The 26,240-nt window shown below is 44.4% G+C and overlaps 1 protein-coding gene across 14 annotated transcripts in view; it reads left to right on the top strand.

The window, feature by feature from the left end:
* Positions 1-26,240, top strand: part of BIN1 (bridging integrator 1) — a 92,379-nt gene that overhangs the window by 24,593 nt on the left and 41,546 nt on the right. For all 14 annotated transcript variants that reach the window (XM_030277257.4, XM_030277248.4, XM_030277253.4 and 11 more), the window contains exons 2-6: positions 13,971-14,051; positions 19,791-19,845; positions 20,293-20,387; positions 22,190-22,285; positions 26,052-26,159. In XM_030277257.4, coding sequence (XP_030133117.1) covers positions 13,971-14,051; positions 19,791-19,845; positions 20,293-20,387; positions 22,190-22,285; positions 26,052-26,159 — 435 coding nt within the window. The remainder of the gene's footprint in view (positions 1-13,970; positions 14,052-19,790; positions 19,846-20,292; positions 20,388-22,189; positions 22,286-26,051; positions 26,160-26,240) is intronic.

Raw genomic sequence — 26,240 nt, 5'->3', positions numbered from 1 at the left:
TCAAAAGATGAAAATTCCCACAGTGAACCCATGAAGTTCTTAAAATTTTTGGAAGAGGAATCTCTGTGGTGAATCCAGAGGTAATGCTGAACTTGCTGACTGAGAGGGCAGTGGATATCACAGCTGAAGCTACAAGTTATGAGATTTCCTTCTGGAGTGGAGGTTCCTTTCTGATTGCTGGCATGTTTTCACTTGTGTACCCACAGATTGCAAGCTCCTAGTGATTGCTCCAGCATGATGTAATGTTCGTAGAATTAAAAATTAGGTGAATCTTCATAATAAATTAAGTCTATGCTAAATTAGTTTATGCTTTAACAACCAAGATATTCCCTTTTGTATTAGCTGTTCCTGTGAGTGTGGCTGACCTTTATGCTGCAAGATCACAGGGCACAGCAGTTTGCTCCATGCAGGAGTGAGCTCGGATCCAGACTAGAATATCTTTATTTTGTCTCCATTTCAAGCTTCCCATCAACAACAGAATTAACAAAGTCAAAGGAATAAATCAGAACCACTCTGAAAATATCAGTTTATATGTCATGTTGAAACTGTCCTGGAGTTTTCCTTATGTTGAAATGAAGCTAATCCCATCTTTTTAAAATGAGAAACACCTTTGTAAATAGTGGGTGCCTTTTGCTTATCAGGTACTGTGATGTGAGTTGTATTTTAAGAGCGGAGATCCTGGGTTGATAATGAAAATGCAATTGGAGTTAATAATTTCTGGCAAGGTAACTTGCCCTCCTTGTAACTTTACATCTTTCCCCTTTTGCTTATTATCTGGGCGCAGTAACTTTATGGCTCTTCATTGTAACAGCTCAAGAGGTTTGCAGAGGGCTTTCATTTGCACATTTTTTGTGGGAGTAAACAAAGAACCCCAGACTGACCCCTGAATTTTCAGGATGCCCCTTAAACACCTTTTGAAAGTGTGCTGAGGGCAAAGTCAGCTGTGCAGGAAGGCTGAGGACTGTGTGCTCACTAAGTTGGTACCACTTAGAGCTGTGGTGCCAGATGTATACAAAAAGCATGTGAAGATGCTGAACAGAAGAACACAAGCAAGAGGGAGGCCAGGACAGCGGAGCAGGGGGGTGTGGTGTGGCAGGTGGGCATGTGGGTGTCTTGGCAACCATTATGATTCTGGCTGTTATTTATCACTTTAATTATGACAGAGGATTGAAGGAATGGTGATCATGTTTGTAGACATAGAGGTGCTTTTTGTTGGATAAACAGGAAGATAAGAAATGTGGTGGGCAGGGGGTGCCCAGGCACTGGTGGCTGCAGTCCCAGGCTGTATACATGCCTTGGGACCAAGGTGAGGGATGTTACTCCCCTCCTTTAGGTATTGCCCAGCTTTGTTCCATGCAAAATTCCACAAATCATATCTTTCTTCTGGTTACTCTACTTTTTCTATAGGTACTGTCTCTGCTCTGCTTTAAAAAGTCTGTATTGGAAATTTAAAGTCTATAGTGTATAACAAGACATCCCCTTCTTTGCACTCATATCCTAGATGCAAAACAAAATGAGTGGGCCTGGTTTTGTCCACAAGCACTGTCACAAAGCTAGAATCAAATAAAAGTGAGGTGGTTTGCTCCCAGATTACTGAATATCCACCAGTTTCCTAGAGAATCTTGGATTCTCAGTGAGCCCTTTTGGAGAGGTGAGAGACTGGAGTTCCAGGCTGCCTTGGTGTCACTCTGTAATAGGATGTGACTGGGATGGTGCAAAGCAAATGCTGGCTCTTTGTGAGACCTCCTGAGTGATGATGCAGGTGAACTGAGTCTGTGCTTGGCTCAGTCCACTCATGTGTGCTGCTCTGTAAACCAGGGGCAGCTGCACTGATTCATATATAAAATGTTCTTATTTTCTGTGAATCCACTTGAAATTTCAGGCCTTTCCAAGTGAGGCTGTAACATCAAGTGGAGGCATGTGGAGCTGAGCTTTGGGAGAGCTGTGGGTTGTTGACAGTTCCCTGGTTATTAATGGCCACAGCAAGGGCTCTCAGAGTCTGAGAATAGACCCTGTGTTTGCGTTGGGGGAGACAGCTGACAATGGTGTTTGATACAGCAATATGTCTCTGCCTGGCTTTTGATTGACAGTAACACAAACTTGTTCTCCTCCCAGCCATGGCTTAAACCCAGTGACATTTACAGCAGAGTTAACTTTTCTGGTCTAAGTTTAGGTGGTGATTTTGTGTTTGTCTGCGTGTGTGCTTAATAAGATACAAAAACAGGGGAGGCTTTCTGCAAATGCAAATGTAACAGGAATTTCAAACCATGGCTGAATGTGAAAGAGGGAGGTGTTAAACCTTCATGGATTTTCACGGACTAGTTGTTGTATATTCTCATTTAAGATATTGAAGTGTTGAAAGATTATTACCTATCTTGGCACTGGGAGTTTGCTCTCCTGAAGTGTGTAGTCCATATTCATAACTCTGAGGCTGTCAGTATGACTGTGTGGTTTTGGGTTTTCTGGGTAAGCTGAACTTAGAGTTGGCTGGTAGCCGTGGCCCCACCTGTGCACAGCTAATGATGTGTTTTGTGGGTGTATGTTCATAAGCCATCTGGAAATAGCATGTGGGCTTAGCTGACTGCTGAGATTTCATTTCTTGCCTTGCATCCCTGTTACTCTTTCAGAAGAGTCTCCTGTTAATGAACCTTATTGCCAGACAAAAATTCTCCTGCCTCCCACAGCAGGCCAGACCAAAAGAACAGAGGTGGCCTTGAAGGATGAGGACTATTAGGGGAAGCCTGGTCTGTTTGAATCTTCAAGCAAGTGGTAGCACAGGGGGAGAGGGGCAGATCCTTGTTCAGTGATGGCTGAGCCAGAAATGTCCTGAGCTAATGCATAGCTTGACACCTTTAAATGATGCTTGGGTGAGCGCACCTGTTGGGCACTATTGCTTAGAAGGCTGTTTCAGATGAATGACCCAAAGAGGAGTGGTTTTGTCTTCCTTCCTTACCTTTGGTAAGCTTTCATTCTTTCAGGAACATGACTTCTGATACTGTCTTCTCCAAGGCCTGGTCTGGCAGCAGATGTTTAACCCAAATAAAAAATATCTGTCTCTTTAACTAGGCCCTGACACTCCATAACCTCCACTAGAGGCATGAACGATTTGCACCAATATTCCCCTGACATGGTGAAAAATGTATTATGAAAGCTGGTGGAACTCCTTAACCCTTTGTGAACATCATGAAAAACGTACTGGCCTTGTGTTTCTGGAGAGTTGACCTGTCACTTCAGACCGTGCTGACAGTTACTTGGGCAGAAGGGTGTGGTTTTGAGTGGTGTCCAGAGAAGCCATATGCATAAACCACATGAACTGAGAACACCAGCGTTTAGTTTAGAGAAGTGATTTTGTCCATTCTTTATAAGACAGGAAAGCTCCTGGGTTTGGCTCCTTTTTGTCTAAAATGAAGGTGCAAATGTACAATCAGGGTAGAGGGACTGGGTTGCATCAGCCGCCTCAGAACTGCTCTGTCATGTTAGCAGTCCACATGTCTTTGTGTCTACCTTACCTCGCTTCTGTGTTCATGGTCAGAAACAATTGGATGCTTATGACAGGTGCGAAAAACTTGCTGGAAAGGGTTTGTTATAGTTCCTTTCCCTCTCTGTTTCCACTTCTTTCAGTCTTTGTTCTTCAAGTTTGCAAAACAGCATGTAAGCAGTGCTAGCAGTGTTATCCATTGTCACTTGATATTTGTGGAGTGAACTGCATCTTTTGTCTGTAGGAGACTTGAGGATTTTTAGTTATGTATACTTTGCAGCCCTTCTGCCCTTTGCTAAGCTGGACACATGGTCCAGTTTAATTCTTGTTGGTGTGATAGTGCATTAGTACTGCAGCACTTCTGAAGAGTAAAGCTCCAGGGTCAGGATCCCACTATAAACAAATCTGGAACGAGAAAGGACTTCTGTCTTGAGGTTGCATATGATGAATGATGATACTAAGCAAACAAAGCTTTTTCAGCTGTGCTGATGCTGTAATCAGCAATCCTGGTTGCCTGGATTTGGGATTTTTGGGTGCGTGGAGTACCAGGGTGAGAGAGAAGAGTTGGTTCATCAACACTCCTGTGATTGAAAGGTACTGAGTTCTGCTGGTTAATGAATTTTATTTCAGTAGTTGTGTATGGGATAGTACCAAAATCCCTAGGCATTCTATGTGACATCAATAAAGATATGAGTGAAAAGATAACTACATCTATAGATACAGTTATCTACAATATCTATCTATCTATAAAGCTATCTATGATGCATATTGCCTTTCTTGGACAAAAAAAAAGGAAATACTTTTTCTTTCCACCACATTTCATCAAATAAAGAGGTGTTTTGAGTAATTTCTAGCTGTGTAATGCTCTCCTTGAAGTACTTTGCAGCAGCTTTAAGTTGTTTTTCCTATGTTGTTCTGTGAACCTGTTTTAATGTTGATGAATGTATGGTGCACAACAGGAATAAAATCTGAGGATCTTTTAACAGACCCCCCGCCAACTGATTTATAGTGACCAAATTTCCTCAGTGTGCCTTTTTCTTCTCCTTAGGGAGTGACAGCTCACGTCCACTTGTTCATAATATATTCAGCATCTGTCGACACCCTTCCAGCATGAAGCTGAGCAGAGCCATCTTGTCCAAGGCTGGTAACTGAGCTCTGAGACTGCCGTCAAAAATAAAAGCTGCTGAGCTTGAACCAGATCTGGATATCTGAGAACTGGAAACTGTGAAGGACAGAAGTGACTGAGTTGAGTGTGCTTTGCCATGTACCATGTTTAAGGATTTAGCAAACAATTGCTGCTGCTTTAGCATATGAAGGAGCCCTCTCTCTTTAAAAAACAGCAAAACAAAAAAAGCAAAAGCACCCTGAGGTGCCTCCCCCATTCTGGCTTCATTTGCCAAACTCACAAGATGCAGACACTCGGCAGTCCTCGCAGTCTGGTGCAGGTGTGACAGAACCTCAGCACAGCACCCTTGCCTGCCCTGTGTTTATGTCAGCTGAGCTGGGATCTCTCAGCAGCTCTCGGTATCTTCTTCCATGAAAGAAAGACACTTGAAGTCTGCACAGCTCTGTGTTGAGGGTATAGTTGTGATCCTTTAGGAAGAGAGAGGGCAGCTGAACTCATGTCATTGCCTGCTGTGGGAACATACGTGACTGGTGGCATGGGGACAGCATCTCCTTTCACACTGCTGGGAAATCCATACCTGATGTAGGCAGTGAAATGTGGAAGGGCCCTCTTCTCCCCAAATGGTGCAAGCAAGAAATGTCACTTGTATTGTACCTGATACAGGTGTGGTGAATGTCCTTCACCTTGATTTGTGTGTTTGGGAGAAAACAGTGTAGCATTCTGGGTCTTCTCTTTGCCAAGATGAAAGCATTTGCTGCCAGGCCAACCAGGTGGTCTTGACTTAGTCTCTTCCTGGTATCTTCCTTCTAAAGAGCTCCAATTTCAGGGTCCATCTTGTTGGTATCTAACAGCTAATCTGCTTGATGCAGATATTTTCACAGGACTGTTGGTGGAAGGAGAGAGCTTGTGCTTGGCAATCTTTCCTTAGATGGAAGAACATCTGGGGACTGGTCATATGACTTAAACTTGTTAATTTGTTTAGAAATGTCTTTTCATTATTGACCACTGAGACAGTGTTACTTTAGGGTATTGAATAAAAGAAGACTCCCACACTCTCAGTTCTAAAAATCCTTGCAAGCAAATTTTAAGCTTTTCCTAGGACAGCCAATAACAAATTCAGGACATACTACTATTACGGGAGCAATTCTGTTTGTGGCTTTTAAGTTTTCTTTTTTAAAAAATTACTTCCATTAACACTTTAGATGGAATAACGAGCTTGGGGTGGAGCTTTTAAATATATCTTGGTGACATTGGAGAGCTCTTGAGTTTGTGCATTTGGTTTTAAGTTTTTTTTTGGTTTTTCTTTAGAACTGAACTGGAGCCATTCAAAAGAAATATGAACATTTTTTTTTTTCCCACTGAAAGTGCTTGTCTGAAGTAAAAACAAGGGAGTGCATATAGAGCTTGCCCATTTCTTCAAAGAAACAAAGCTCTTGAACAAAGAGCTGGTTATTTATAGGCTTTTTGCCAAAGCTGATGCTGCAAAAAATTGACTGAGCCCCTGAGCTTTGTGTACACTTGAATGTCATCTTTATCTTTTTCCTTAATGAGTCTGTATGAGACTAGAATCGGCACAGATATGCTGTACAGAACTTACTGTGCCTTTCGGTTTAGAGGTCTGACCTGCACAAGTCCCGCTGCTGTGTTCTGGGAAGCCAAGGATGAACCCATCCCACTTGGATACTGTAGCCAGTTCTGTGGGAAGTAGCTGTGAGCCTTGCAATAATGTAAAGGACCATGAACATTTTTTTAAAGTGTTGCACAGTTAGAGATAGTGTTAGCAGATAGTGAAGGCTTCCCAGTGTGGGGGTGGCATTAAGGCAGGGAAATGTCAAAGCTCATTTTAGATAAGTGATTTGATCACAGCATGGAGGTTGAAACTGTTTGATACATGCTTTGGGAAAAAACTGAGTATTGTCAGTAGGGTGGAGTGGCCTGGGGAAGAAACTGTCAAAGGTTTTACTCCAAAAACAAAGAGACTTCTAATGTGCGTACTCAAGGACGTTGGTCTTGCTGAGACAGAGAATGGGGTCAGCAGGTTCTGAGAGCAGTAGAAAGAGAAGAGGTAACCAGGGAAATGAAAACCATCCCAGACTTTTTCCTGGGGCAGAAGATTAACTGGGCTTCTGACCTCAAGAGGGCTTTTTTTCTTGGGCGCAGGGTTCTACCTATAGGTATGTCAATTTTGACCAGCCAGGCTGGTCAGGAGTTCTCCAGCAATAGCATGGAGGGTGTGTCTTGAGCTGCAGGTGCAGGAACAGCCTGAGATCCACTAAACCCATGGAGGTAGTTGTGGGAGGAATGTCCAAAAACTGGGGTTAGACCTGGTTCTTCTCATTGTGGTCACCTATGGTCTTAGCACACTCGATGTCCTGTGTATTTAAAGAGTCTGACTTCAGCCTGGTGAAACTTGTTGCCATGAACTTTCTCTTGAGCCCGTTATGGGGAAGCAGGTTTTCCAGGAAATAATTCTGAGTGAAAAAAATGGAACTTTTTTTTTTTCCTATATTGACTACAGAATGAGAGGAGGATGAAGCATGAAAGACACTGCAATGTGACCACACTGAGTCATGTTAAACTTGAGAGATGTGTCCTGAAAGTGCAGGTCATGGTGCGGCTGCTGTTTAACAGCTGTCAGAGGCAAATGCTTGAGATAAGCCTTCAAGGCAATGCAGCATGACTGGCTTCTACAGAAATTTTTTAATATAGTGCTGTTTAGGGGAGATGATAGCTCTTTGACACATACATGCATGCTGTTAGTATCTGGTCACATGTTGTGTGACTATCTATGTACGTTGTTCGTATCTAGTCACACTTGGGTTTATGTTACACTTCATGTCGTATGGAAGAAGGAATGAGATCTTTTTGAGTAGGATATTTGTTTGGAGATGAAGTGATTTACCTTCATTGGAGTTGTCATCTCTGTTTTTGGGAAAGAGTTGCTTTGGAAGGGCCTTACAAGGTCTGATCCCTTTTTAGAGTGAGGTGAATCTGGCTTAAATCACAATTGAGATGCTTGTCTTAAAGTCTTTCATTAGCAAAGGACTTTAATGCAATCTATCCTAATGATTTAAATTCCTCACTGGTAACATATTTTTAGGGGATGTGTACAGAAAATTGTCTTTTTAGTAATTTGTGTTTTAGAATATGGCCCTAAGCATACAAATTCTCACATAGTTAAACTATAGGGACACTTGTGAAAATCAAACTCAGTGTGACTTGTGCTGAACACTGAAAACTGGTCATCTCATCTCTCTGTTCCTCTTTCCCATTTGCCAGCTGGAAATGCTAGAGATAAATTTGGTGACTCTGACATGCTGACCAAACACTCCTCCTTACAGCTGGATGGATGTGACATTAGACATGGCTTTTCCAGGTCATTCAGGAAGTTGCTAACAAAATGCGGTATTGGACCCTCATTTTCCAACACGTAGCTCTGTACCAGAGGCAATGTCCTGTCTTTGTGGGATCTATTGGACCTTGTTAGCAAGTAAGAAGCAAACAAGAACTGCTCTGTCTGTGCCAAGTTTGACATTGCCCTTTCCTATCTTCCGGTGATCCAAGGGCCTTGGTGATTGCTTAGCTATGGGAATAATTTCCTCAATTTAAAATTAAGCATTAATATGTTTGGAGTTTCTTCCTCTCCACCCCCATCTTCCTTTGTCCAGTTATTTGAAAGAAAGACTTAATTGTGTCAGGCTTGCTTGAGGAAAGCCAGGCTGTCCCCAAAACCAGCCTGGAGTCAGGCAAGGAGGGCAGGAGGACATGCCCTTCTCCTGGAGAGGGCTGGAGAGGGGGTAGTTTCCCACTGCTGCTCATGCTTTTCTCCCCAGATCTGAATGCAATAACCAAAGTATTCCATGAGCACAAATCTACTTTAGTGAACAAGTCACATTGCATCTGGGCGCAGAAGAAATGAGGCTTAAAAAAGCTTATGAAACTTCCTTTGTTTGTACCTTATTCAGTTACGTGGCTTTGTGCTTTCCATCTGACTTGGACACTATTTTCTTCTCTTCCTCTTCTGAGTAGAATGTCTTCCATGGAATAACAGGCAGCAGCCTGAGATCAAAGGTCTGTTTGTTCTGTTGCTAGTTGACCCATTGATACATGCCAATTTATTGCAATTCAAAATTAGTCACAGTAGTTACTGGCTCAGTGCCCGTTTGGTACTTGGAGATTATGCACTGGAGTTGGCAGACACAGGAACAGTCAGAGGTGTTGTTGGTAAGGGGTGGAGAGGTCAGGAGATGGAGTGATTTAGGGGCAGTGGGCCCTTGTCAGTAAGATGTAAGTGCAGCCCCTCTCTGATGCTGTGGGGGGGGGAGTAAGATGTGGACTTGTAGGGCTGAAGTTCCCTGTCTGTGGGCTTAATGACTTCTCCTTCATCAGGGCTGGATCGCTCTAAATTCAGATGTTTCAGAGCCAGATTTAGCTTTAAGAGCCACAAAATAAATGCATTTATTTTATTGCCTTCCTGCTCATCACTTGTATTCCCTAAACTGGTATTTGGCCTGGGTGACCCATATGCCATGGAAAGTAGACTTTTACTTGGTTATTGGCTCACACAAGGAGTCTACATGGGGTTTGTGGAGAATATTTAGGGTTTCAGGGCTTTTGTTGTGTTGTGGCATTGATATTTCAAAAGCGAGCAAGGGAAGGTGCTGACTGAGAACTGTGGCTGCATTAGGCAGCTGGAATGTATTTCTTTATTAGAAAGCATAAATGTGGTTGAATTGCTTTTATGAACAAGGCAGAACTGCATTTCAGTTGGTCTGATACTGCTTCTTGATGCTGCCAGCTGCTGTGCTGCCAGCACATGTCTGTCCTTACTGGGGATTCCTGCTCTGTATCAGAATTTGGTGGTCCCAGGGCTGATGCCCAGATCTCCATTCCCTTCCTTCCCAGTGCTTGAAGCAGAGCACTGGAGACCCTGTGCTAATCAGTGTTGTGGGCTTGTCCTTCAGGAATGTTTCCACCTGTACAAACCTGGGGAAAAAAGGGTAAACTGCAGCCAGATAAGATGATTTCTCTGAAGTTTTACAAAGTTGTGGTATTTAGGTAATGATCAGACATTGTGTGGATCTAATGGTCTTTGGGGAGAACCTGAAACTTGGATAGCTCAAAGCAAATTTGCTAGGAATAGCTGCTGTTTTTAAAGGCTTGTTTTATGCCTTGACTTCTCTGACCATTGCTAGCAAATGCCACATCTCTGGTATGAGGGTTTTCATATTTCCCTTTTACTTATTCTGTGTTACTTTTTGAAGTGTAGCAATTCCAAGTTTACTGCAGATGGTTCTGCCCACAACAACAGATTACAAACACATCTGTGATATGAAAGGAATGTGATTATTTACTGATTTGTTAATAGCATCTTGCCTTCTAGGTTCTTAAAGTGCTTTTGAGACTTCAGTTGAACTCCGAGTCTCCTTGTTTTGTTTGTTTGTTGCTTTTATTCAAATACAGGAAACACTAAGGCACCATGGGTGGAATTTGGCTCTCTTTGGAGGTGCTACAGTAGCTGGTGTGTGACTGTTGCTCTTAGCATATGCAGGGCATTTGCTGGTCTAGCTATAATTATTAGAAGAGACCTGGTTTTTGAGAAACAGTGGGCAAGATAGCTGGTGCCTGAGGCCAAAAACATTGGCTGGGATGACAGCCCCACCCTGTCATAGTAAATCAAGACTGCAAATCAATAAATCATAGTAAACCAATTTACTACTGCCATAGTAGTTTTGAAACTATGTTTTGAAACTTCTACGACTATAGAAGATCGAAACCCACAGCAACACCAGAGCCTCCTCTGAAATCCGTTTCACAAGGGATTCATACAAAGTATTCCCTCCTTCACCCTATCTTACACCACCTTGAAATGGTCCCTATCCTTCTGCGGGCCCAGGACTCCTGAGGTCAGGGGCAGACCAAGGAGCCTGGCCATGGTTGCTGCTTAAATCTTTTAAATGCCAGATCCATGCCCGCCTCTGGTGTGGTTTGCCGCCAGACAGCAGCTGACACATCACACCAGCTCTGATCCGCCCCGAGATCTGGGAGCTGCGGTGGAGTCCTGTCTCCTGCCCTGGTAAATCTGCTCCATTAATAGCTATCAAAGAGCCTGAAGTTTCCATCCGAACTTTATCTGGCTTTGCAGTGAGCTGGAGGATTAAAACTGGTCCCAGGGGAGGGAGGGAGCAGCGGGGCTCACCCGGAATAGCCTGACCTATGACGGCACTACCAGCCTGGGGAGGGGAGCGGTCCTGTGAGCTCACGGGTTATTCGCAGTGAGCACAGACATGTCTGCAGTCAGCAGCACACCCAGGGCCAGCTGCTCCATCCTCCCTGCTTCAGGGAGTCCAGAGGGATTTGTTGCCAGCACAGCTCTTTGGTGGGGGAGCTGGGAGAAGGCTTGAGGGCCAGCATTGAGGCGCCATCCTCTGTGCTGCTCAGATGACTTGGGCTTTGACCTCTGGGCTGTTCATGTGGAGCAGATCTGCTATGAGGGAGAGCATTATGAGGAGATAAGCACTGTCCTGCTGCAGCCCAGGGCTGTTGTCTCTCTGCTGCATCGTAGCAGGTAAAAAAAGGGATCATTTGAGGGGTAGGGCTTGCCCATAGTGCCAGCAGACACTGGGCCTTCCTCTACCACATGGGGAGTAGTGTAGGAAGCAAGAGCAAGTTTTCTTTTTTTTTTTTTTACTTTTTTTTTTTCTTTTTTTTTTGTGTAGCCAGGGATTCGCTCTCACAGGCTCTCTCTTGTACCTGATTTTGTTTTCCTTGCTTAATTTCTGCAGGCATCCCCAAGTCATCTGTTTCACCCATCCCTTGTCACCACAGTTGAATCACACAGGGTTTCTTCTTACTTCCTCCCTCCTCTGTCAGAGCTGTTCCTTACCTGAGCTTTCCTGTTACAGCAGGAGCTTTTTCCTTAGAGAAAGGCTGGGAGTTAGAGCCCTTTGCAGTGCCCAGTGTTTTACAGGAATTGTGCAGAGAACCTTAGTACAGTGGAACAAGATTTTCCCAGCTGGCCAGATGATCTCAGACTAAGCGTGCATGTCTCCCAAGGGGCAGTAGAACTGGAAATTAACTCCTTGGATATGATGAAAGCAGGCATGTGGCTCCATAATGAATAGTCTGTCAGTGTTTTACACCAGGAAGCACTGAGGCTCTTCTAAATCTTTGACCCTGGTGACATACTCCAGATTCCTCCCAGTTAAATGCTCTCCTTCCCTCCCCTCCAGGCCTGAAAGCATCACATCTTTTGAATAGCCAGACAGATGCATTGCCCTGTAAAAATCTCCTTTGTATCTCCAGTAGTTCTATAGATCTGCACATTGAGTGAGAATGTAATTCTTCTTTGGAATTTACAGCTTGCATACTTTGTTATCAGTGATGGATGCTATTGGTGTGCCTGCTCTTTGGACACCTAGAAAGTCACCCAGCACGTGAGAAAACCCTGCTCCATAGATCTGACAGCCTAGGGGAGTGCAGCTGAACAATATCTGGAGCAGATATCTCTTGATGAGAAAGATGAGGCCATACTGAATGCTTATCTCCTGCTGGCATAGCAGAGGAATGTGTGACCTCAGCAGCATTGTTGCAATGGGATGTGCTCCCCTTTGCTAGAGTGGATGGGCACAGGAAACACCAGTGTCTGGTGTACAGGACTCTGCCAGTACAATCAACATTGCCTCTTCTCTCTCCAACAAGCTCTTATGTGCCAAGGGTTTGTGAGGAAGAAGGGAATATTCATGCTGTCCATGTCCTGCTGTGTAGACAGCTTTAGCAAGCACATTGGGCATTTGTAGCTGCACTGTTTGTTGCTGGTATTTGAGCTGTAGAAAGCTGTACTTAAAATTCTGGTGGTTCTTGATTCAGCTCTTGGTGACAAAGAGGATACTCTTTGTCTGTGTGTCCTTTTCCCTCTTTTTGCTGACACTGGAATACCTCAGCAGTTTCTGGAGGTGAAGAGAAGCTGTTGATCAGAGGAAGAATGAAAAACAGTGATTCCCTCCTAGACATTTAATCCCAGCTGAAATAAGGAGATTTAGGAGCTGGATGCTGCATGACTGCACTGATTTATCACATCTTCCACTATAATCAGTTACTGTGGTCAGGGGTGAGATGGCAATATCCATTCATGTATGGGGGAGAGAGAAACTGAGATTAACCAAATAGGCATAACAGATGTTCTCTACCTCAACAGTATAAAATATAAAAAACAGTAAAAAAACACATGAGAGTGGGCCAGTAGGACTAAATTATTGTTGTAGGTCACTTCAAATTGAAGTGCCCTTTCCAGAGAGGGCTGTCTCACTTGTTGAGGTGCTCCCTCAGCTACCTTTCTAGCTCTTTCAAAACCTCTTGTGGCTGAGGGCTGGATGAGCTTTTCTCTGGTTTCATTCTCCCTGTGAGGCAAGGCTTGTTTTTTCACCATTTTTTTTTTTTTTTTTTTTTTTTTGGCATGGTTAGGTTTTAGTTTGCATTCAGAGAGATGATATAACCAGCCTTAACCAATTACAGAGTGTATCCCATTCTCCCTGTGGCTGGAGTTGCTTGGGGCATGGCAAATAGCTGCTGCCCTCCTCCACAGGTTTGCCCAGACTTCTTGTGATGAATGTACCTGCCAGCCCAGAACATGAAATGCTGTTTTGTTCTGAGACTGGGAGCAATCCACTTAGCTGCACGGAGAGTGAACTAAGAGAGAAGGGTGATAAGAGAAGTGGTTTGATAAGGATTTTTTTACAGGCTCTGGGGAGCTGTGCTGTGCATGGAGGTGGCTGCTGACACTCTGAGAAGACACTTGGACTGAATGTCACACAGATTAATGGTGTAAGGTCCCCAGTGGCTCTCAGCAGCCAGCTCTTGCCAAGCATGTGCATAGTGAGAAAAGATTGAAAGAAGGTGGGACTTTCACTGCTCCAGCCACGCCCTGCTCCTTGAAATCTCTGCACAGCTCTCTGTTTCTGAGGGCCATCCAGCTGTTCTGGTTGCAGAACCCCACCCTGTCTGGACTAGACATCAGCATTAAACCAGGAAAAGTGTAACTGCACAACACAAGGCATATTAGGGATGTGGTTTGTGTCTTGCTGGTTCAGGAGGTAACTGGATTGCTATTGTCTTGTCTGCAAAAAACATTAGATCAGTGAAAGAGAAGCCTCAGTCATGCTCTTCAGTACAGCAGAACATAAGAGGTCCGAGTTCTTCCTGACTCATCTGTAAATCTGTTTTCAAGCTATGACTGTGTGGAAAAATATTCTGAAAATCTTGAGCACAAGAATAAGGGTGACTTTTAAACTTTGGTTTGCAACTGGTTTTTTTTCTCTGCTTTGCTGTATCTGTGTTTGAAGTCTCCTGTTTTCTTTCTCTTTGCAGGTCCTTCAGAAGCTTGGCAAAGCAGATGAAACAAAAGATGAGCAGTTTGAACAGTGTGTGCAAAACTTCAACAAACAGCTGGTAAGATAATTGTCAACATGTAATTTCACCATGGGTTTCAGTATTAGCCTCCAGTCATCTGCCGCAATGTAATTAAAGGCCATTAATTTAAACAATGGCATAGGCCTATTGAAGTGACCCATAACTCATAACTTCTCACTTACAAGAAATGACATTGTGACTTCCAGGGTCCTTTTCATGGAGTCAAAGAGACAATCATAGAGGGTGCTGAATTGGAAGGGGCCCATCAGGATCCTAAGTCCAAGTCCTGACCCTGTGCAGGACACCCCAAGAATCACACCATGTGCCCCAGAACATTGTCCAAATGCTTCCTGAACTCTGTCAGGCTTGGTGCTGTGAACACTTCCCTGGGGAGCCTGTCGCAGTGCCCAGACTCTCTTAGGGTGACAAACCTTTTCTTGATACCCAACCTAAATCTCCCCTGCCTCAGCTTTATTCCTCAGTCCTGTCACTGGTCATGAGAGTGAAGAGATCAGTAAAAATAATGCTTGTTCTAGACCTGATTTTAGAAAAAGAAATAGCTCAAGCAGAGCACTTTCTTCAGTTAGCAGCTGCTTTGTAATGTAATTTTTGCTGCTCTGCTGGAAGCGGATATATAAGAGCAACATTGTGTCCCTGAATGAGGGATAGGTTGGGAAACAGATTAGAAATAGGAAAATAAAATGGAACAAGGCAGTTTCAGTTTCCTAAGCACAGTGTAGGGCAGAAGAGACAAAGAAAGCAAATGGTGAAAAGGGAACATCCTTCCATGGCTAAGACCTAAATCTGACTTCCTCCCCATACTTGCACAATCACTGTGTCAGGCCTGAGTCATTATTCTTCTGCATGTCTGCCTCATCCCCAATATTTTAGTGCACAGAAATATTTTAACAGTGTAGCAATTTTTCCCCACCCTCCTACTTCCACAGCAGTAGGTTTCCATCTTCAGCTGGGTGTGTTTTGTTTTACTTTTTATCTAGAGCCTTCAGCCTCCCAGAAGGGAAAACACTACTTACCTTGTGGATTTTGCTGGTGCTTTTTGTCTGGGGAAGCATTGCTTCTGTTTTGTGGCAGGAAATGTGCGTCACAGCAAAGCTCAGGTGGTACTGAAGAGATCTGTTATCCTTTTGTGGCCTGACACATTTAGGACCTTTTTCTAGAGCTGTTAGTGGCAGCTGCATCATGTCTGTTGAGACCCAGCAGATGTGGTTATGTGTCACAAAACCAGCTGAGTAGGGATTTGCCACAGCTGAATGTAATGAAAATCCTTCAGTCTGGCTTTGACTTATGTGTAACCAGAGCTGACTGCAGATTCCTGGACACTAATGCTCCTTCTCTTGGCAGCAATAGTAGCTATTGCTCCAGAAGTTCATGCAGCAAGTCTGTAGCATGTCCAGCAATGATCTTCTCTTGCACACAACAGAATACATTTTAACTGCTTTCTGACAACATGACATTACCAGATGTGACTTTTTTGGTATAATTTGTAAGCAATTAAGAAATAACCTTTATAAATGAGAAATACAAAAAAACCTCAAATACAGATTTCTAGATGTGACTCTCTGGGATGGCTTTTTCAATTTCCAAAGCCACGAGTTCCAGTGGTGCAGTGAGGAGCCTGTTAAAGAAGCACTGTGTCTTGTATCCCTTACATCTGAATTGTTTTTCCTGTTTTGTGGAGCAGACCATGAACTAAATGCCCCAAATAATTAATCAAAGAAACTGGAGGCCATTCTGCATTTGCTGCTTGGGGTCTGCTGATTTTGCTTAGGCCTTCAGTTTCCCTATTACTAAAATAAATGTAGAGAGTGCTTGTTTTATGAGGCAAACCATGAGTGTGAGTTAGCTGGATTCTTAGGATATCCAGAGCTGAGGGCTAAGGGAATAAAAAAATCGGTTATATATACACACTTCTTTATATTTTTATATGTATAAGGTGTGTGTAATATAGTTATCTTTGAGATTTCTATGACCTTTCATTACAAAGTCTGCTCCAGTGGGGAATGGAAGTCTGGAGGAAAGCTGACCTTTTGCTGCAGGCTTGGTGACAAACCAGTGCTGCTGTCTTGTGGAACTGGCTAGGGTATGAGCAGGCAGTGACCTTGTTCACTGGCTGATTAGAGGCTCCTCTAACTCTAATGACGGTGCTGGACCACTTTGACATGATTCCATGTGTTGTCTGTTGAGGAATGGAGTGCAGGTCTAAAAATCAATCATTTTCAACCAAGGTATTTATGATTCTTTCAAATAATGGTTGAGTGTACATAAGGGAGGCATTACACTTCCTAACTCTGTGTCCATCAGGTTCATATAAGAGCACCACTCTGAGGTCCCTGAGTGGTATGAACTTTTTGACTCGGACAGATTTGTTTTGTGGCAAAAGAGCTACACAGCCATGCAGGTGCAGGGTTTGCCTGTGTCTCCTGAAGGCTTGACAAGCAGCAGAACTGCCCCTCATTACTCCCTCATGGAGATTCTTTGGCTATTAACCTTCCCAGTTGGCCATTTGAAGGTTCCCTCCCCCTTCCCTTTCCCAGTGTCACTTGTGTTCAGTCACTGGCACAAGGATCTGTCCCAGATACTGTCCTTGCTGACCAGGGAGCAAGAGTCCTCCTGTAAAGGTGCAGCTCTTGCCCTGTGCTGAAGTACTCACTGGAGGGACAGTGTGAGGCTGGTGGCAGTTCTTATCCTTGGCACTGTGTGTGTCTCTGCCTGGCAGAGCAGCTGGGTTTTGATACCCTTCATGAGCTGCCACTTGTGTGGAAGTTCTGGGCTGGTTTACAGCCTTCCACACCAAGCACTTGAGAGGGAAGCTGCTGCTGGCACAGGCTGCATCCACCTCTGCCTGCAGCGGACTGTGTTGGGCACAGCCCCTGCTGCAGGGCAGGCAGTGGGGACTGCACCTTGGCTCTTGCAGAGTAGGTTCCCATTACACTCAGTAGCTCAGAGAGGGTTTCTTCCCTAACAAGAACCCTTCACACCCAGCAGTTCCCATTTCAGCCCTATGTGGCAAAACAAGCTTAACAGCATCCCTGTAGTACCCCAGGGTGGAGCTTCCCACCAGTTGTTCATGCTCTGTCTTAACAGTTCTAAAGTTTTGCTGAGTGGGGGTTTACCTGGAGCTGTTGTTTCAGTGCTTCCCCTCCCTGTAATTACACAGTCTGCTCTTCCAGCCCTACACCAATTTAATCTGGAACAGGACATTACCTCCTGCCCCCTCAGATGTCAAACATCCCTGCTGATAATAAAATCCTTCTCACTAGATCTGCAAAACCAGAGAGGTTATGTAAAGGAGTTACAGTCTAATATTAGGATGAAATAATTCTTTTTTAAGAATGGGGAAAAAGGATTTTAAGAAACCTATCTACTACCAAGAAGCAGCTCTACAGAAAATCACATACAGAAAATCACAAACCAAGCTAGGGCTTGGTTTTAAGATAAGAAAGCACAGAAAGGAATCAAACTACTTTTTTTTTTTTTTTTTTTTTTTTTTTCAGATATGTAAGTAATAGCTGGTTCATTAAGTCTTTGGGAAGAGTGAGAGGTCTTCCAGCCTTCCAAGCATAGCACTTTTATTTTTAAATATCCATCTGTCCTTCATGTTATACCTTGTTGTGTTATAGGCTCATGGGCTTGAATTATACTGTGGTTGCAAGTGTGGCAGTATCTGCTCAAACAAGATGACACTTGTGTGTTTAAACTTCTTCATATTGAGCCATACCTCTGTAAATTCCCTCTGTACACCCTTCAACTCTTTGATAACTGGGAAGTGTATTTGTCTTTCTAATTCAAGTTTGACTCTTTTCCCTACTTTTTTACCATTTGTTTTAAGAAGCATCTTTTAAATGTGCACTCAAGAGTGTTGAAAGTTTCTGGTTTGACAGTGTCTAGCTGCATTGTGAGAGGTATTTTGGAGAGAGCATGGAACACGCTCCCCAGAGAAGCCATCCCTGGAAGTATTGGGAAAACACATAGATGTGGCACTGGTTTAGTGGGCATGGTGATATTTAGTTAAAGTTTGGCCTTGGGGATCTTGGAAGTCTTTTCCAGCTGTAATGATTCTCTGATTTATGAAGAATTGTGGCAGTACCTGACAGCTCACTGGAGGCCGCATGAAGAAAGCAGGTGCTGCATGCATAGACAGAAAGCAATGATCTTAAAGTTATCCCAAAGTTTTAAAAGCATTAATGGTTAAAATAATTTTTAAAAAGCCTTTGTGACAAGGGAGCTGCTTTACTGGTAAACAAGAAAAAGTCCACAGAAATGCCAGAGAGGGAACTGGACAGGAAGCACAGATACCCAGGGGAGCTGGGAAAACAGGATTCAGGGCAAGACTCTGAACGCAGGTCTCTCATTGAAAAACTTTCTGCTTGCAGATCTTACAGGCTGTAAAGTCTGTTCATTCTCTCTGTCAGGCTCAGTACGTTTAACAGACTTAGGTAACTCCATAATGACAGAGATCAGCTGAGTTTAAACATCAGCAAGAGGTGGCTGAGACCACTCCAGCTGCAGGAGGCAGGACCACATACTGGTGGGGATGCCTGGAGAGCACAGAAGGCTGGTTCTGCATTACTGCAATTGCACACTCCAGTTTTCAGCCCTGACTTGCAGGTTTTTCAGGTGATCTATCTAAGAAGTATTGATTAGACACTCAATTGTGGTGCCAGTTTTCTGCTCAGAGGATGCTTTTGTCTCCATGGCTTTGGAACTGGGTAGTGAGAATTGAAGAGTTCTGAGTTTGGCTTGTGTCATTTGCTGATGTGGCAGGATTAGGGCAGTCATGGACACAATTTTAGAAGTGGCTTCTGATTTTAGTGCTACAGTTTTGAATGTTACTGGTCCAGACATTGCAGTGCCCAAGTGTGTAGTGGGCATGTTCTGCCGAGGACCTTCCCTGCTGACAGTTTTTGATAGCCTCCAAATTGCGAGTTCAAATTTAGTTATTCTTAAAAATGGTACAGCTGCAGATGATAATGTATCCATTGGTGTGACTTTGCATATCGTTTGAAAAACAAGAATGCAGAAAAGAGACCAGTGCACCTCACAGCCTGCTGTCATTTTTCCTTCTTCCCAGTTTGTGCCCCATTGAGGGGGCACCCCAGCATAATGAATTTTGACAGCTGAAGCTAACTCCATAGACAGGGAGCTTACAGAACGTCTTCAACAGCTGCCTCAGAGCTACTGACTTCAAAAGCAGATGTTTCCAATCAGCTCTCCTCACCACTCAGGCACCTCTTGTCTCAACTGAGGTCATGCCGAGATCCTTTGTGTTCCCAGTGCAGCTGTGCTCTCTAAGCAGAGGCTAAATCTGCCCAGCTGTTGAGGTGGCAGTGATAGCACAGCTTTGTGAGAAATCCATCTGCTTCCAGCAGCATGGCCCAAATTATTTTCCATGCCTCGAAAGTTCTGGATGAGTTCACATTTGTTCTTTTCCTACTGCCATCAACAAAGGAAATGAGGGATTGGAAAAAGCTGGCCAGTTTTACAAACAAATTCTCCTAGTCTGGGGAAGCATTGGGAGCTGACCCAAAGAGAGTACAAGAGGAAGGGAATTATGATTATGTTTGCTGCAAAAGTCCTACAAGTTCCTAGAATGCACAGCAAAAAAATACAAAAAACACGATAGCTTGAAGTTTCATGTGATCATAGGACTGGTGTGTAGCCTGTCTGCAAGACCAATTTTCTTTAATTGGAAATGCTTGAGTGCTTCTTACCCTCTCTTTAGCTGAGGGAATAACTGCTGATCTCCTTCCTTCACAGTCTGAAGGCACGAGGCTGCAGAAGGACCTCCGGACTTACTTGGCTTCTGTCAAAGGTAAGGTCTGCACGAGCAGAGGTCTGTTCCCCTCTGGTGCTTACCTCCACAGTGGGGTTTCTGCAGCCTTCCCCTCCCTGGTGTTTCCCCAGGCATGAGTTGCAAGACAGGTCAGCTTTGTCAAGGGGGGAATCTTTCAGAATCCTTTGGGACCAGCTGGGAATAGGGTTGTGCTTTGATGCCAATCATGTGTTGCTGTCTTAGCAGATGGACCTTCACATGTTCTTCAAGGGGAGGAGGAACACAAAGGGCTTGATGCAACTGCACCCTTGGTTCCTTTCTCCCTCTGGTTACCTTCCATCTCTGTGTCATCAAGGGTCAGACATTTAGTAAGGAAGAGCTCAGCATCTGTTGTAATGCTCCTGTGCCTCCATTCCTCTGGGTAAGGGTTAAACTGTGAGGAACACATTATTATCTTTGTCTGAATAGTTCCCTCTTCTTTCCTAGCTATGCACGAGGCCTCCAAGAAGCTGACAGAGTGTTTGCAGGAAGTTTATGAACCAGATTGGCCTGGGAGAGATGACACAAATAAAATAGCAGAGGTAAGACTTTGTCCAGGATGTGGGGATGTCCAGATTTGCTCTGTCAGCAGAGATGAGCTTTGGAAGCTATGTCTGTGCACCACATTTCTTCAGGCATATTACTTTGCAGAAGAATTGGAGACAAACTCAACACTGTGAAGAAAGGAAGGCTGAAAGGATGTGGCCTGTATTTTTGTAGGAGATTGTTGCCAGATGCTTGCATATTGCACAGAACCATACACTTATGCCCAGAAGCTGTTTGTTCCCCCCAGAGTGGCTAAATGGGGACAGAGGATTCCAAAAGAAACTCAGTAGGGCCAGCTTGGGTGTACTGCTTATGCTGTGTGCAAGAGAAAGGGGCAGATAAAACTATGGCTAAAGCAGTCAGAGCTGCCAGTTGTGTAGCTGCAGCAGCCCCTCATGGCAGTACCACCAGCTGCCTTGTTTGAGTTGCTCCCTTGTTTGGCTGAGCCCTGTGTCACCCAAACTGCTGGTGCTCTCATCCCTTGGCGAGGTGATGCCTGTGCAGCGTGCCCAGGTGTTTTCTGTGGAGCTCAGGGCACAGCCTGTCATTTGGCAGCCTGGATCCCCTTGGTCTGTGCCTGGGGTGGTTCCAGCTGGAGGCAGCACCCTCTGCTCTCTTGCTCAGCTGTTCTGCTGAGCAGCAGCTGTGGCAGTTCAGCTCTGTGGATTCATTTGCCATGAGGCTGCAGGACTGGGCTTATCTGCAGCTGTCTGTGCCATTGGAGAAGTGGTGAAGGAGTAGACAGGAGAGCAGGAGGAGGATTCTTTCCTTCTTTCCCCTGGAGAAAATCTCACCTGAAATAACATCTGTATCTTGCCCAGGAAAGAATGACTTCAAAGCAGATAATTCAAACAAAATCTGAAGTTTCCAGGTCAATTTTTTCATTAACATGGAAACTTTGCAGTAGGAAGTGCTGTTGCAGTAAATAATGGAGTTGTATTTCAGTTGGTTTGACTTCATAGTCTCTGTTGGCCTTGTTTTTTCCTGGGCCACTGTGATGCCTCCTGAGAGATTGACCCTTCAGAAAATTTGAGCCAGAGAGATCAAAGGGGACATGAATCCTGAGAGTTAACTGTAACACCCTTTGGGTCTGCAGGAATATTTCCAGCTTTCCACCTTCCCCTTTAATTCCTTGTTTATATTTTGCTTGTGAAAAGATAGGTGAAAGAGATGAGTTATTCCTGCCAAATAGAAAGCATGAAGTGGGATTTTTTCCTGAATGTTTTAGCTAAAACCCTTTGTTAAGTGGAAAAACAGGAGAGAGGGGTAATTTTCACCTAATCCGACGTGTTGATAGGAAATTATGGTGCCTGAGATAAGGTCAAGGATAAAGTGGGCACAACTCAGGGTGCAAGCCTTGTCCTCCATTGGGCTGTGGAGGTACGAGGGCTGAAGACTGCCAGTGTAGCTTTCTGTTGTTTGTGATTGTCCAGAAAGCTGTATTGTAATAAAAAACAGAAAATGGTGCCTTGTGATGTCAGGTGTTCCTTTTTGTAGCTGCTGGGAGAAGGAGGCAAAACCAGCCTGACAATCAAATTCCATTGTGCAGACTTGAGCTTAACATTGCAGGGGAGAGATAGGGGTTAAAAGGCATTTTGTCCTTAGAGAGGTCACCTGAATTAGCACCATCAGGCTTCCTCATTTCTGCCAACGTCTCTGTTATCATTAGTTTTCCAAAGAATTTACTGTTTCTTAAGAGCTCTGAGTGCCCAATATTGTTTGCTGTAACACTCACAGAGAAAAAGAGAAATGTGGAGCCCTGTGTTCTTAATAGTTAACTCATTACTTTGTTTTTCAGAACAATGATCTCCTATGGACGGATTTCCATCAGAAGCTGGTGGATCAAGCACTTCTGACCATGGATACATACCTTGGCCAATTTCCAGATATTAAAGTAAGATTCTCTTTGAACTGTTTGATTTAGAGAGTCACAGCAGATAAAAGCTCTGAAGATCAATTTCTTATATCCCCATCTGCTTTAGGAGAATGTGTGCTGTGCTTCTCCAAGGTCTCCTTTGAGAGCAGCCAAGATCTCTGCAGCTCTGGGTTAATTGAAAATGTCTTGTTCTATTTTTGGGCCTAAAGTAAGAGTGAAGAATCCAGGGGAAAGATGTTGAAGAGAAAATATAAGTGTGAAATGGATGGATTCATTAAATTCCCTATTGCATCAGAGTGCAGGGGCGCAGCAGCAGCTCAGAAGGTCTCAATCTCTCTTTTTGGTCCTTTTGTCTTATAACTTCCTTGTAAGTAGAAAACATTGACAGAGCAGTTAGTGGCAAATGTACTTTATGAATAGAAACTGGTATGGAAGGCAGATTTCTGTGAATCCTTGAGGTCCTGCTATGTGTGTAACCAGCTTTTTTCAGGGAAGGGAGAATGCTGGATTAGTGTCTTTTTGGGAGAGATTGTATCCAGGGGCCTGGGTTTGAATGCCGGCCTGTGACCTTCCCTTCTTCCTCCACAGTTATCTCCTCTCTATTTGTTTCAAGGTTATTCAGGAAATGTCTTCACCTTATGGAAGCACTGGTAATGATCTCAGCATATGGGAAGTATCAGCTTGGCCACTTCCCAGTGAAAGCAGCCCTTTCCCCAACACATCTCTTAAAATGTTTGTCGATATTTATTGCTTCAGGAGGATTGTGCTGTATTACATGGGGGCAGGTCACAGTCTTGTGAAATGAGCCCTGAACAGCAGTGGCCTTTTCTCCTGGGACTCCCTGGTTTTGCTTCATTTTTCCAGCTTCTTCTGCCCCTGGAAGTTTGGATTGGGGAAGGGCTGTGGCTTTCCACCCACTGAAGGCTGTAGGGCTGGTCTCTCTGGGGTGTGATGCCATGTGCCTCAGTCAGAAATGCAACCTGTGCTGCTTCTTCAGCAGGATGGCTTACTTTGGGCTTGCTGTAGATTTAGACTTTGTCACTGCTTTGGTCCTACTCACATTTTACCAGTTATTGAACATTGCCATGTCTATACAGAAGTATAGCTAGGCCTCAAATAAGGAATAGAGTTCTTGGGATTTGCAGGCCAAAAAAGCTCCAATCTTATGTCACTTACAGAATATTTGAGTTGGTTTTTGTTGTTGAGGTATTTGTTTTCTGGCATTTGTTTTCCACAAAATGAAATTTTCTGATTCTCCTGGGCTTCTGGCATTACTCTGGTAAAATAAGTTGATTACTGGAGAGAAGAGGATTTTAATTCCGTCATAAAAAGACCTGTTTTTATTAATGGCTCAGTAATTAAAATGTGTGCTGAGTTAGATCATGCACACATTATTTTTTTTTGTTACATTCTAACATGTTCTCAGTGTGTCTTTACTTGAGAGGCTGTAAAAATTCCACTGGATTTTTTGGACTTGAAAAGGGATCCAGAGCAGGAATGTGAAAACAGAGCATGCCTTTAGTAAGGAATTTTTGTGTGTTAAAGAAAATAATTGGATATTCACCCTTGAACAAGGTCTCTCCATCTCCTCTAACTTGAAAAATGGAAATGCAAAAAGTATTTTAAACTGTCTTTATAGGTCAGTGTCTGTACTTGTTGGAGTAGGACTCTTCTTGCATAATCTTTAATATTTCTGAGTAAGTTTTTGGTTGGTTTTGCACAATGTGCAGTAATAGTACAGGTCTCTGCAGTGAGGCCAGAGAAGATAAACTACAGCCCAAGTTCTGAATAGCTGTGGAATTGGGGATTTTCTGTCTTGCCTTAAAACTGGTGCTCTACTAGCTGTAACACCAAACATCAGTAGAGAAGAGTGTGAGGGCAAAAGTTTTTTTGTGATGGCTTGGGTTGGTTTGTTTGTTTTAAGGAGGCTCAAATTAAGATGGATTTGTTGAAAAGTAATAAAGTCTGCTGGAGTTCAGCTGTTGTATTTGGGTGATGCTGGGTACTTGCAGCTGTCCTGGAGTCATACAAGGGAGCCCTGAGCCTTCCAGGACCGGGCTAAATCCTATTAGTGCCATCACTGGCAGTGGTGTGCTCAGTGGTTACTCCAGGAGGGCTCACACCCTGTGTATCTGTACCTTGCAGCATTTCTGTGTACTCCAGTGGAAACATGGGGGTGGGAAAACATAGGAGTTTGGGAGCTGCATAAACATGGAGGAGTGACTTTGTTGGAAAGATGGGTGACATTGAATCAAACTCCCTGGTGGGGTAGCCCAGACACCTGAAGTGGCTGTGTGGCCATGTCAGAGGTGGGGAAAACTCCAGCTGTCTCTACTAGGCTGACCTGGGGGCAAAATGGTATCTCTTAAATCCCAGATGGGGCCATGTTTCTCTGGTGTGTTTGTAAGATGTATTAACTTGCATCTCAGATTGCTGTGCAGCCCCCTCCAGTACCTTGTCTCCTGGCTGGCAGTGTGGTGTTTGGGAGGTGTCTTCTAGTGCCCTTGGCTGTGGGGTGGCTCAGCTTCTTTATGAGTGAGCTGAGCATTCAGAGGAGAGTTTGGGCGTGCATGTGGCTGAGGTCCTGCAGATCTGCTGTGCCTTGCCCAGAGCTGCAGCAGCATTTGCTGGAAGAGCAGAGGAGCCCGTGGGAGATGTGAGAGCTGCTCCAGCTGCTCTGGCAGGGATCAGCCCTGAGTGTGGTTTTGCAGCGTATCTGCAGGAGCCTGGAGAGAGGAAACCACAGCTCCCTGCCAAGGCAGGAGAGAAGGGGATTCTGCTTTTGTGAGTAAATCCCAGTGCTGATTCCTCATTCTGCACAATGTCCCTGGGTTTTCTGGTTAATTAGAAATCCTCCTGGCTCTTTGCCATGCCTTTTCTCTCTTATCCAGCCTGTCACTGGACTGCTGATTACTGATGCTGGTCCAGGCTCTCTGATCTAGGGGGGAAGTGTTATGGTAAGGCTGGGAAGGTGTGTGCTCTAACCCAGATAGCCTGGGGTGTTTGTAGACAGTGTGGGAGGCAGGGGTTTGGGGGGATGGATAGTTCCTAAAACAGGGAAACCCAGTGGGCCAGAGCCTCAATGAAGTGCAATTCTGCTGAGAGGGAGAGCGTTAGGCTCCTCAGTTCAACATAGGCCTGTCTGTCCTGGATTCTCAGCCATGGATTTGTCAGGACTCCATTCCTGAATCTGCATATGCTACACAGCTCCCTTCTTGTATTTGTCTTGGCTTCAGTTGTTGTGTGTTGGTGACCCAGTGCTGCTGGTTTTCCCTTGCACTTCCCTTGCTTGAATGCTGGTGACAGCAGACCTCTGCCTGTGGCTGCAGTCACTACTGCCTGCAGCTTCTGTCACAGGGTCCAAAAAGCTGTCCATGGCATATCCTGAGCATGTGGATGAGTGATTTTGCTGTGCTGGCAGCAAAAATGCCTTCTTTTGTTGAACTTAATCTCTCAGGCTTCCACACAAACTAGTGAGCTGGTTAGCTCGGGACTGGCTACAGCCCTCAGGAAGCCCTGAAAATAATGAAGGATATAGGATGCAGGCACATTGTGGGGCTTAGGAAGCAGTGAAGCTGAAGTTCTGAAAGCACATGAGGTGCTTTCCGAGGTGCTCCCTCCAAAATGGTGCTTGCCACAGGTGGCTCCCAGGGCCTCCTCTCTGGGCAGCCTGTATGAACAGAGTGTGGGGTGTTCTGGAGGTTGGGAGGGTTTTTTTCCTGGGAGGTTTTGCAGTTTTGGCTGCTGGGGAAGATTGGTGTGACTCTTTTCTCTGTCTCTCTAGTCTCGTATTGCAAAGCGAGGCAGGAAGCTTGTGGATTACGACAGTGCCAGACACCACTTTGAAGCCCTGCAAACTGCAAAGAAGAAGGATGAAACCAAAATCGCAAAGGTAAAGCAATCAGGAGGACGTGCAGCGTTCCTTTCTTTTTGGGAGGTCTGCATTTGCCAGCTGAGCAGCTTTTAAATTCAT

Source organism: Taeniopygia guttata, chromosome 7 (genome assembly GCF_048771995.1).
Source record: "Taeniopygia guttata chromosome 7, bTaeGut7.mat, whole genome shotgun sequence".
Taxonomy (NCBI): domain Eukaryota; kingdom Metazoa; phylum Chordata; class Aves; order Passeriformes; family Estrildidae; genus Taeniopygia; species Taeniopygia guttata.
Note: the sequence above shows the minus strand (reverse complement) of the source record. Positions and strands in the feature narration are given on the sequence as shown.